Genomic DNA, 11,346 nt, shown 5'->3' on the forward strand with positions numbered 1-11,346 from the left:
AGAGAGAGAGGCGGAAAAAGAAAACAGTTTCGTTAATATCACAATATGGGTGACTTTTTGACATATTCAATGAGGTCACATGATCAAACTCGCAAACATGGCGGATGGTAAGAAAAGTTGTTCAGAGGAAAGGGGTGTGATCAGTGGGTTGCTTTCCTCAGAGTTACTTAGTCATTTTCTGTCTCAAGGTAGCAACTAGCTTTTTTCCCCATCCACGCCCTCTATTAGAAAAAGTACGCCCTCTTATAGACCTTTAATTTTACTTCCTTCGTCACTTAGAAAAGACAAGGAGGCACTCTGTTACTGTTGGACTGTTGGTGTTGTTTGTATTTCCTTGCCGTCTCAGTGAACAGTCTGCTAGATCTCTAGATATTCAATTAGACTCTAGTCACTTGTCATTGTCTCCTGGCACTGTGGATATCACAGAATACTAAATTATCATTCAGCTTTCTCAGCGTATATATATTTTTTCACATTGATTGGATCTAGATCTAGATCTAGATCTAGATCTAGATTAGATCTAGCAAAATTCACTTTCATTCTTAATCTTGCACGATGGATTGTTGCTTGCTGACTTACGGCTACGGGCGGTTGCTCAAAGTAGTTTCTGGTTCTAAAGACTTAGAATCTAGATCTAGGCGTAGGCCTAGCATAGACAGGACCACCTCTCTACCCTTGGCTAGTACTGTCCTAGGCTTAGCCCTATCTATCATAGCTTATTGAAAAGTTATTGTCTCCAGTCCCAAGGCAGGCAGCATAGACAGCAACCAAAGCTTCACATAATTTTCTTACAAAGATATAAAGAAAAAGAAAAAATGGGACAGCAGGCACAGTTCGATGGATGCGTGATTTCGAGTCTTCAGTGTTCGACCTATCCGTATACTGTATAACCTCTAGACTAGACAAAAGTCTCTCAAAACGTTTGATGTTAAACTTTAAGTTGCAATATACATATGACAGGCAGTCGGGATCGATAGCTTGGAAAGCCATGTGGCCGAGCACTCTTTCCTATGACATGACTATCGGCAAAGGCGATGCCCCATTACCCAAGGGAGGTCACTAAAATATTATGGAAATGAGATGGTTGCATCCCTTTCCCCTTTTGCACAGGTTCACGTAAACACATGCTCAATGTAAACGCAAGCTTAGGAGTCCTCCCAAGCACTGTGAGTTTAGGTGGAGACTGCTGTGTTTAACTTTCGATGCTTCTACTTTTGGGGCACAACTTTCTCCAAACACTTTCTAGCAGGGCATGCTTTCGACTTTTGTATTGTTAAAGGGGACTAGAGTGCGTATGTCGTATAAAATGCAGTTGTAGCACCATGAATTGGACGTATATATCAGCCCCACACTCCCATGAAACTAGTACAACCAGGATTCTTTCTTTGTTGCACTAATTTCATGGGAGTTGGGGACTGATTCTATATGAGGATAGGTGGTGGTTGTTATAACAGCTAATTAAGTCTTTGTTGTAAATGGTCTCTGCCTAAGAATATTCTGTGCAAGAAGCCAATCTGACTAAAAGCTCTATGTCATAGTATTATTGTCTCCATAATTTTCAGGCCAGAGAACCCATTCTAGAGATAGAAATCGGTGAAAGAACCTGGTTTGAGCTAGGGGTATTCCAAGTTTTTTAACCATTCTGCTTTAGGCCTACCTTATGAAATTACAATTGGGGATGCTTGAAAGAGGGAAGAACTCTAAGTATGCCGGTGAAGGAATGGGGGTGTTGTGGACTAGTGGATGATGAATACTCACTGCATTCACGCTTACATGTCCAATTGTTTTTTTTTTGTTTTTTTTGCATTCTACATGAACTCTGTCATGCTAGTCAATCGCTAATATATAGCCCTATGTGTTTTCAACTGGTTCAATCACGTATCCGTACATACCTCTTACTTAATCAAACTCAAAGTGTCTGGTGCCTTCTTTCTCCTCATTTATTATATATGCAGTATTGCTACTGGTTCTGTTTCTAAAGCTACCGAATTATCGTAACATTACAAGTGTTGCATCATGGTATTTCACTAGAAGCCTGAAGCCTCTGGTTCTCACTAGAACTCGAAACAACACACTACACTCAGGAGCATGTGCACACACATTCATTGTAATCTTTCATCTTTCCTTGGACATTAGTATTGCCAATAAGTCATAATCTTTCATCATATAAGGTAATCCAAAGAAGAACCTGGGAAGCTAACCCTATAGAGGTGCTGTTTTGTTCCCCTCGAAACCCATTATAAGAACTCACTTTTTTTTTCATCTCCCAATGAATTGGTTCGAAGACAGAGACCACTGCATTTTAAATATTGCTGTTTTATAACATGCCATTTGATTATTTCATGATTTTCTTACTTCTTTTCAATTTTATTATCAGTATATGGTATTGAAGTTGGACAGTCTCACAAGATATTGTTACATCCTTAATAAAAAAGATAATAAAAGAAACATTTTTTCATCGACTGAAAAAAGGAAAGCATCCTTGGAAAGTAAATCAAAATATCATATCTTGTCAGTTTCAGATTTTGTTTTGTGCACTAAAATGTAGTAGTACAACAGTTTTTAAAATGCTAATATTCCTATTCTCTTTAGAATTTGATGAGACCTAATTCGCTGTTGGAACTTTATTCTATGAACAGATGAAGTTAGTAAACTTCAGAACCATCTAAGTTTGTTGAGGGAAGAGTACGTGAAGCTGCAGAATCGACTGGCTGATGTTGAGAGGCGATATCAAGTGGCCATTGCTGCTTCAGGCGGCACTGGAGAAGCTCAGGATGGATTTGTGTCCAGACTTCTCAAATTCATTGCTGACCTCTTTGACAAAGACCAATACAGGTACTTTTTGTTTGAGCAATATTAGGATAAACATCACTCCAGTTGCAGTTGTTCTTCTATAATTATTAGTGATGGGGCAATGATGATCTCGAAAATTGTTTGAAGTAAATCTGGCAGTCTCTCATTAAAAAGAATGTACTGTAGTGGTATTTAACCATTTATTATTGAAACATAATAAGTTTACGGTGCAAGGAATTGGTTTTACTTAAAATATGATGTAACTTTAATTAAACAAGATTAGTTACTCTGTTAAAAACTGTAAGCTTATTGTTATAATGTAAAGTTTACTGACATATTCAGCTGTGCCTTCGCCTTTATAACAATGTTTTTTTCACCTTGACAAACAGTTGTATAAAAGCCTTACATTTACATGTGCCTCCATGAAGGGAACAGGTGGTGACTTAAGTCTTTGAAAAAAATGCACAAAGTTGACCCAACATTTGGAAACAGGGTGTTTGTTTAAGTTTTGTTTTAAATTGATGTCTGTGGTGCAGTGGCTAGACCTTTCCTTTTTGCATGCAAAAGACTTGAGGTTGATTCTCGAGTGGGGAAGTTATGTAATTGAGTATTTACTTATGCATGATGCTCAGCTTAGGTTGGCCCTGACATGCAGGTTCAAAACAACCCTCCCCTTCCTGTGCAATCTGAATTTTGTTGACAGTTTAAAGTTCTCATAAAACACATGTTGTCAAAACAATCAATGTGTTTTGATATTTTCCTCAGTGATCTGGTGATCCAGCTAGAGGGCGGCCATGACGTGAAGGCCCACAAGTTCATCCTTTCAGCCCGCAGTGATGACTGGGGTGTGGCGGACCTCTCCACAGTTGCAGAGCTGAATATGACAGGTAGGCCTACTTCCTGACTCCAAAGAAATTTTGCCTGGAACTATGTGTAAAGCAGAGCGCAGATTTTACTGCCTGTTTTTTTAAATTTTTATTTTGACTTGTAAATTCTGATTTTTGTTGAACAGACAAATGAAAAGGAATGTAATGAATTTCATGGTATTTCAGTAACTATTAAGACTTGATATTTCTGATCAAAATTAGCAGTGCTGTTAAGGGTTTTAGAGACAAACAATACAGCTGGCCGATCATTTCAGCATTTTCTTTAATAATAATAATAATAATAATAATAATAATAATAATAACCAGATCTCACAAAGTACTGAACCTATCTTAAAAAATCAAAAAAAATTTTGTTTAGGAATTATTTTTGTACTAGAAAGTAGAATAAAATGCTGTTCCTCAAAATGCATCGTACTGTACCTTTCACCAGGCACACACACACATGTTTGTGGATGGTTGGCGGGTGCTCTGGTGTGGTTTTTCTCCTTCTTTCCTATCAAACATCTATCATCTTAATGTCCCCTACTTCTTTTTTGTTTGTTACTCTCTTGTACTTGTAACACTTCCAATCTTTGTCACTTATGTGACCTAATTGTGTTGCAAGTGCCTTAAAACATTTATCAAAACTAAACGCACACATGTTTTCTCTCTACACTGATTCACATTGAAGTTTTTTAGCTTTAACAAGTGTTTTACGGCACTTGCAACACAATAAGGTCATATAAGGGAGGTCACATAGAAGTGTGCATGATTAGTTAAATGCTAATGAAAAAGAAAGTCCTCACCTTATTATTCAGAATAATATTTTTCCATAAATGAATTGTGACAACAGTGATTATTCTTTGGTCAATATTGACTGTCTGATCATCTTTTTTTTAAAGATATCCGTCATGATGTAGCCTTTGCCTTGATCCGATGGATATACACGGATGAGATAAACATCAAAGCTCAGGACTCCTTCCTACTAGAGCTCCTACGAGCAGCCACAAGGTTCAAACTTGAGGAGTTGCGAAACAGGTATGGAATGCAGCAGAGGAATCTGTCTTTATAACCCAAAAACGTAGATAACTGTTTGTGGTTCACTGGTTGAAGTGGTATTTGATTGTTGCTTCTGTAGAAAATTATTTCTTTTCATTTCTTTATTCTGTAAGATTTTATTTTTTCGTGGTCATGCTGGAAGGTTTTTAGATATTTTTTCAAATTGTTTTCTTGATTCTGTGAGTTGTGATTCTGAATATCAGAGTTGAGTAAATCCATCACTATCTGTCGGAAATTATCTTTTGTTGTAACTGATCAAAGTAAAGACATATTTATATATATATATGCATCCAAGGAATTAATTAGTTTCAGAATTAAATTTTAAAAATGATGTTAAAAATCTAAGTAACCTATGATGCTTGTTTTACAAAGGACGAGTTATGTCAGGGCCGCAAGCATTTTTATCTTTATTATCCAGCCCATCATAGAATGTATGACTCTTACAGTTTCATCAGTCTGGAGTGAAGTGGGTGATTGTGTTTGGCTATGAACTAAACAAACTGTGTTAAGTGATACAAAGTCTGTCAATAGGCTACAAAGTCTGTCAATAGGCTACAAAGTCTATCAATAGGCTACAAAGTCTATCAATAGGCAACATGGCCAAAAATTACTCATTAGTGTATGGTGTTTTCCAATGACAGACGGCACTTTAATGGACCAAAGTTTCTGCCTGACAATGTGTGTATTGCATCACCAATGCCCTATCTTCTCTGGTTTTAATAGTGTGACTTTTTTTTACTGAAGGAGACTTGGTGTTAAAAATTTCCTTCTTCTCCCATATGAAAAAAATGGGGTAAAAATTGCGAAAGTTATATAATGTTTTAGGCATAAAAGATGATGATTCCTGAGTTGCTTGGGTGGTTGTAGCCATTGGTTTTTATAGAAATGGCAACCATGTCAAAAATGTGTATAACAGAAATAGGTATTTTAAGCTTTTAACAGTTTCTGGAGTACTTATTTGTTCCACTTAGAATGCTTTATTGCTATCATATTGTGTTAATTTTGGATAGCATAAATATTATAATATTGATTTTTGTACTTCTTGGAGTATTTAGAAAGTTGGAACTTCTCATATTTATGGAAAATATATTGTTTTGCTTGGAGGAAAAGTCATGTTGTTGAAATTTTCTTTCGAATACCACCAGTCCAACCAGCTACTTAAATATAACAACATTTAATAACTACCTGTGCCAAATTTCAGAACTTTTGTGCTTATAGATGAACTCTTTCCAGACGTATCGCCAATATATTGGGGCGAGTCCACACCCCTTGCGGACGTATTGCCGATATATCGGCTGTGATAGGGTGCCTCAGTATTGTTTCGTTTTAACTCAATGCGTCATTTATAATTACTTTTTATTGCTATTGAAAAACTCGGAAAGGATTTAGAGAACGGAAACATCTAATTTCACTTTGTCAAAGCGTGGGTTTGGGGAAAAACAAGTGAATTAGTTCTTGCAGTGTTGCATCAACAAAACGATGTAACCGGACTCAGTATAAATATCGTAACTGAAACAAAAATTGGAAAATTGGAATTTGTTTTCTAATAAAAAGCTGCGCATTCAGAAATTTATGAAATACGCTCTTGGCCTGTATATGATAAGATAATTATGCTGATTTGCTTACACATGCTTGGTGAATGTAATTTTTTCCATCAAAATTTATTTTACTCATCACCATCGCCATTTCTAATCCTTCTAATGCATACTTATGTTCAAAATCAATCCTTGTTTCATATTGGGATGTATTCCTCATTCAATTTCCTTCAATTTGATATCTCATATGTTACGTTTTGAGTGATGGTTATGCTTCTATGAAGTTATTTTGTACACCACCTGCATAGCCAAATTGAGCCACAAGTTAAATATGTCTAGACCCCTCAAAAGATAATGTCCGGAAAGAGTTAAGAAAATTCTGGATAACAAAAATAACAAGTCATACTAAAAAATGTTTTTTTAGAAGTAAAAAGTTACTAAGCAATAAAATATCAAAGCAAACATCCTTGTTGTAACTAGCCAGCTGCCACGATAGCAGAAAACATACATTCTCTCTCTCTCTCTCTGCCTGATTTCAAAGCCTTATAGAGCTATGCTTATAAATTAATCTGTAGTTATCAAAAAAAACAACAACTCAGTCCTGTGGATCAAGACTGACTGGAAGGCTGTCTGAATACTAACAATGTCAAGATCAATAGAACACAATCCCATAAAAGCTCACCCCAAAGAGATTTACTGGTTGAGGCAGTGAAAGGAAAAGAATTATTCTTAGGTTGTTTATAGAGTGTGAGTCACAGGGTCATTGTACTGCCATTGTATTTTATAAATCAATGGAAAGCCCTATGACCTTTGTGCTTTGGTTTGAAACAATGAAGAGGTAAAACTGTTTTGACAAACTATCAGAGATATTTTATGAGTGAACTTGACACTTCCAACTAGAGTAGTAGTGGAGTGATGGTATTTATTTTTATCTGACACCCTAAGTCCTTGAAATTAATTTAGGTGTTTTATCAGTTGTCATTGTTTTGTTTTTTATCTTCTGGTTACCAGATACTGACTGAAGTGCATATCAACTGCTTAGTGTTAGACGCCATCATACATCACTTTTCAGAATGGTGTATGGTGCTATTTTAAGCAGTCAATATTGTCTCACACCTGATCTCACACCTGATCATACCCCCCTTTCCCTCTTCCATCAGGTGTGAAAATGGGCTCATGTCCTTTGTAAATGTAAAGAACTGTATAAAGTTCTACCAGACAGCGGAGGAGATGCAGGCAGAGGTGTTGAAGAAACATTGCTCGGAGCTCATCTCTAACCACTGGGTATGTCCTCTTCAGTGCCGTGTGTATGTGAGAGAGAGAGAGAGAGAGATTCTTTTTAGTGTTGTAAGTAAAGGGGTCCATTTTGCATATTGTGAAAATACCCTTCATTAATACTGTTGTTGATTATTGTTGTCATTGTCATTACTGTTGTCCATGTTATCACTATTCATCTGCTAGTGGTTGCAGGGTGTCACTGGTAGGTCCTACTTCTTATCCTTCTCTCAGATATTTCTCTTTGCTCTTGTCTTCCATTTCCCTTCTCTTTTGATGGTTACTGATTCCATGTGCTTCACTTAAACAAAGTAATAGTTTGAGTACATTCCGTAGGTATTTCAATTTTTCTTGTGTTTCTTATCCCTCAAGGGCAAATATTTTAAACATCTTATGGTGGGTTTCTTTGCTCTTATAATGTGCATATTTCAATTTTTTTTGTTGGGTTTCTTAATTCAACGAGAGTATTTTTTTCAGAGTGCATTGCAGAACTTTTTTGTTGAATTTCTATTTGATATAGTTTGATACTGTTGAGGATTGTCAGAGGGCAAGAAGTTCCATTTTGGCACAGTGTTGTCAAATTCTCCCGATTTAAACATTTCTTCATTTTTGTAGTCGTATTCAGGTCCAGTTTGGTGAAAGCAGCCAATTCCAAAACTAATAAGTGTCATATGTCATTGGGGCATCAGATATTTTGTTTGTGCTTGGAATGTGATAGGTTCTATACCCCCCCCCCCCCCCCCCCGGGGTGGTGCCACTGACTGAAGTGTCTTTAGGCCATTCCCAAAAGGGGGACACTTCTCGTTCTAATGTACAGTAGAATTGTTAATGGGCTGGTCCAACAATGTCATGCTCATAACTGTGCCTGAACTACCACAGGGAAGTGCTGCTTTTTCTTTCCTAATCCTTACTATCGTCATTTTCCTCCAATTCTTTTGTATGTTTGTCACACACTCTTGAGACCAGCTATTTCCGGGGTGCCTTGATAGTCGAAGCAGACTTTGTACTGTTGAAGCTAGAGAGGTGAGCAGAGTAATTCTGATTCCCTGTAAGGACTTCTCTGTTGACATCCACCCATTGGTGCTCATATGACCTTATGCAGTTGCGAGCGCTGTAAAACCTCTACTAAAACTAATAGGTTCTATTGGACTCACAGGTCAAATTTGATGAAGCAAAGCAGAGGTCAATTTAATATAGTGTGCACTGGCCTGTGTCATTACTAAGCCTAGTCTGATCTGCTAAGATCATGCTATTGGGCATTTGTTCTTGGGCACCTTTTTACTTTTCTCTTGTTGTTTATTCTCTCTCTTAGGGTAACTATTTCAGTATTTTTTGGTGTGTCTCTTAAATCTCCAATGGTAGGTATTTCAATTTCTCTTGTGTTTCTCAGCTCTCCTATAGTAGGTATTTCAATTTCTTTTGTTATGTTTCTTTTCTCTCGTAAGGTAGGTTAAATTTCTTTTGTGGTTTTTAAAAAATAACTCTCCTAAGGTAGGTATTTCAATTTCTTTTTAGGTGTTTCTTTTGTTACATTTCTTGACTTTCCAAGGATAGATATTTCAATTTCTTTTATTGTGTTTCTTAAGTCTCCTAGGGTATGTATTTAAATTTTTCTTGTTGTGTATCTTTACCCGTTTTGAGTACCTGTTTCTATTTCTTTTGTTGTGTTTTTAGCTTTCCTTGGGTAGGTATTTTAATTTCTTTTGTTGCGTTTCTTAACTCTCTCAGGACCAGTTCACGAGGGAAGACTTTGTGAGCATGCCAGCCCCCCTGCTATACAAGATGTTTAAGACCAAGACAGAATATCCTTTGCACACTGCCATCCGTACCGAGAGGGAAGATGTCGTGTTCCTCTATCTTATTGAATTTGATGCTCAGGTCAGTTGAAAATGATCAGTACTCACGCGAAATTTTAAAATAATTCTTTGGTTTGCTGTAGAATTTGGTCTTGCTCATTTCTTTAGTGACTGCTGAATTTTTTTCCTCAGTTGTTTGTGAAAATAAAGTGTAAAAAGTGTTTCATTTAAACAAGTTTCCACAGTTGTATTGAAAGTTAGCTGTGAGGAGTTGGTCTTTTACTATATTTTTTTCACGCTTGTCTTTGCAAATTTTAATGGTAAAAATGAGTGAATTATGTCTGTTTTCTCACAGTTGTCAGTGAAAGTGAATGAGGTTGACAACAAAGGTGAACTTGCGCTTGACCTTGCCCTGAAGACTCAGCAGCGCAGCATAGCACAGACACTGATGGCCAACAAAGCTGACGTCAACAGGAAGGATAACTCTGGCAAATGTCTACTGTACAAAGCTATACAAAGAGGTGAATTAAGTTTTTAATTCTGGCTTTTGTTTTTTTCTTTTTGTGATACATACTTCTCTTTAACACCTACGGGACCGGCCTCACACTTGAGTATCAGTTCCCCAAAAATGGAGCTGCCGGCCTTTTTCTGACTAAGTGAAGTATAGGGTTACTCAGATATGAATAACTTAGCCATTTGTAAAGTTATAGACGCGAAACTTCACCAAACTGCAAAAAAATATGTTTTCCTATGCGAAAACACATTTTCATTGAAAAAATATTTTGGTTTGAGTCATTTAGGTTTAATCACTTATGTCCAGTTCCTACCCGGGATAGAAGACTAGATCTAGATCTATGTATAGAGTATAGAGTACATTGCTCTTTAATCAATGAGAAATGGTTCCTGATCTATCTTTCATCACTTTTTTCTCGATTTGAAAACTCTTTTCGAAACTCATTTTATTGCTTTCCACATTTAATTGCCAGAAACCTGAAGCAAAATATCTACATAGAAATAGTAAAACTATTAAATATCTAAATGGAACTGAATAGAATGAACGAACGTATAGGACACCAATTGGTTATGATTTCTTTCCTTTTTTAAAATTGCATAGTTCCTTGCAAATGTGTTTTTTTTTACTGTTTGGTTAAATGATGTTAGAATGCTGAAAGATAAAGTCAAACAACAGTATTTGTACTATGCACCAGGTGATGAGTTTGCTGCAGAGTTCCTCATCACTAACGGTTGTGATGTGAACATGGCTACCCACCTTGACAAAGAGACGCCGTTGCACATGGTCTCCAGATTTGACCCAAAGGTGAAAAGCTATTTGATTGTAGAATGTTTCACCCCCTCGTCAACACAATTAAGATGAGACAGGTCGCTTTTACTCTGCCTGTCAGGGACAGTCCTGGATGAGTGTGATGCAGTGTCTCTGCAGGCTTACGGATGGGCTAATAAAAAGACTTCCACTGTGGGTGGTTGGCGGGTGCTGGGGTGTGGTTTGTTCCTTCTTTCCTATCAAACATCTATCCTCCTTATCTCTCGTCCTTTTTTTGTTACTCTCTTGTAACATCTCTTATTTTCGGCTCTTAGATCAATACGACCTAATTGTGTTGCAAGTGCAGTAAAACTCTTCTTATTCAAGATTTACTCACACAGGAATTGAACTATGTTCTGCTTGCAATGGCAAAGAGTGTAACCATTATACCACAGACAAGCGGACTAGGAAGTACTTTATGTCCTCCAAATAATGAGAAACAATCTCAAATTGAGTCCATGCAAGTTATTGGGGGAATGGGATAATGATATGGTGTAAAAGTCTTCACACTTGTTAAAACTTTACTGATCTTCCACTAAAAAGAAATATGCCTTACTTACTTCAGCCTCTGCTGCACAAAATGGATCACATGGTTGATCATGGTTCTCTCTCTGTCTCTGTCTCTGTCTCTGTCTCTGTCTCTGTCTCTGTCTCTCTCTCTCTCTCTCTCTCTCTCTCTCTCTCTCTCTCTCTCTCTCTCT

The 11,346-nt window shown here is 37.0% G+C and overlaps 1 protein-coding gene across 2 annotated transcripts in view; it reads left to right on the top strand.

Moving 5' to 3' along the window:
• The first annotated feature begins 54 nt into the window (after nucleotides 1–54).
• Nucleotides 55–11,346, top strand: part of LOC101854943 (rabankyrin-5) — a 36,254-nt gene continuing 24,962 nt past the window's right edge. For both annotated transcript variants that reach the window (XM_013081216.2, XM_005096105.3), the window contains exons 1-8: nucleotides 55–107; nucleotides 2,640–2,835; nucleotides 3,559–3,680; nucleotides 4,562–4,697; nucleotides 7,414–7,537; nucleotides 9,257–9,406; nucleotides 9,680–9,845; nucleotides 10,533–10,642. In XM_013081216.2, coding sequence (XP_012936670.2) covers nucleotides 80–107; nucleotides 2,640–2,835; nucleotides 3,559–3,680; nucleotides 4,562–4,697; nucleotides 7,414–7,537; nucleotides 9,257–9,406; nucleotides 9,680–9,845; nucleotides 10,533–10,642 — 1,032 coding nt within the window. In that variant the 5' untranslated portion in view covers nucleotides 55–79. The remainder of the gene's footprint in view (nucleotides 108–2,639; nucleotides 2,836–3,558; nucleotides 3,681–4,561; nucleotides 4,698–7,413; nucleotides 7,538–9,256; nucleotides 9,407–9,679; nucleotides 9,846–10,532; nucleotides 10,643–11,346) is intronic.

The sequence above is a fragment of the Aplysia californica genome, unplaced genomic scaffold (genome assembly GCF_000002075.1).
Source record: "Aplysia californica isolate F4 #8 unplaced genomic scaffold, AplCal3.0 scaffold00121, whole genome shotgun sequence".
In the NCBI taxonomy this organism is placed as follows: Eukaryota; Metazoa; Mollusca; class Gastropoda; order Aplysiida; family Aplysiidae; genus Aplysia; species Aplysia californica.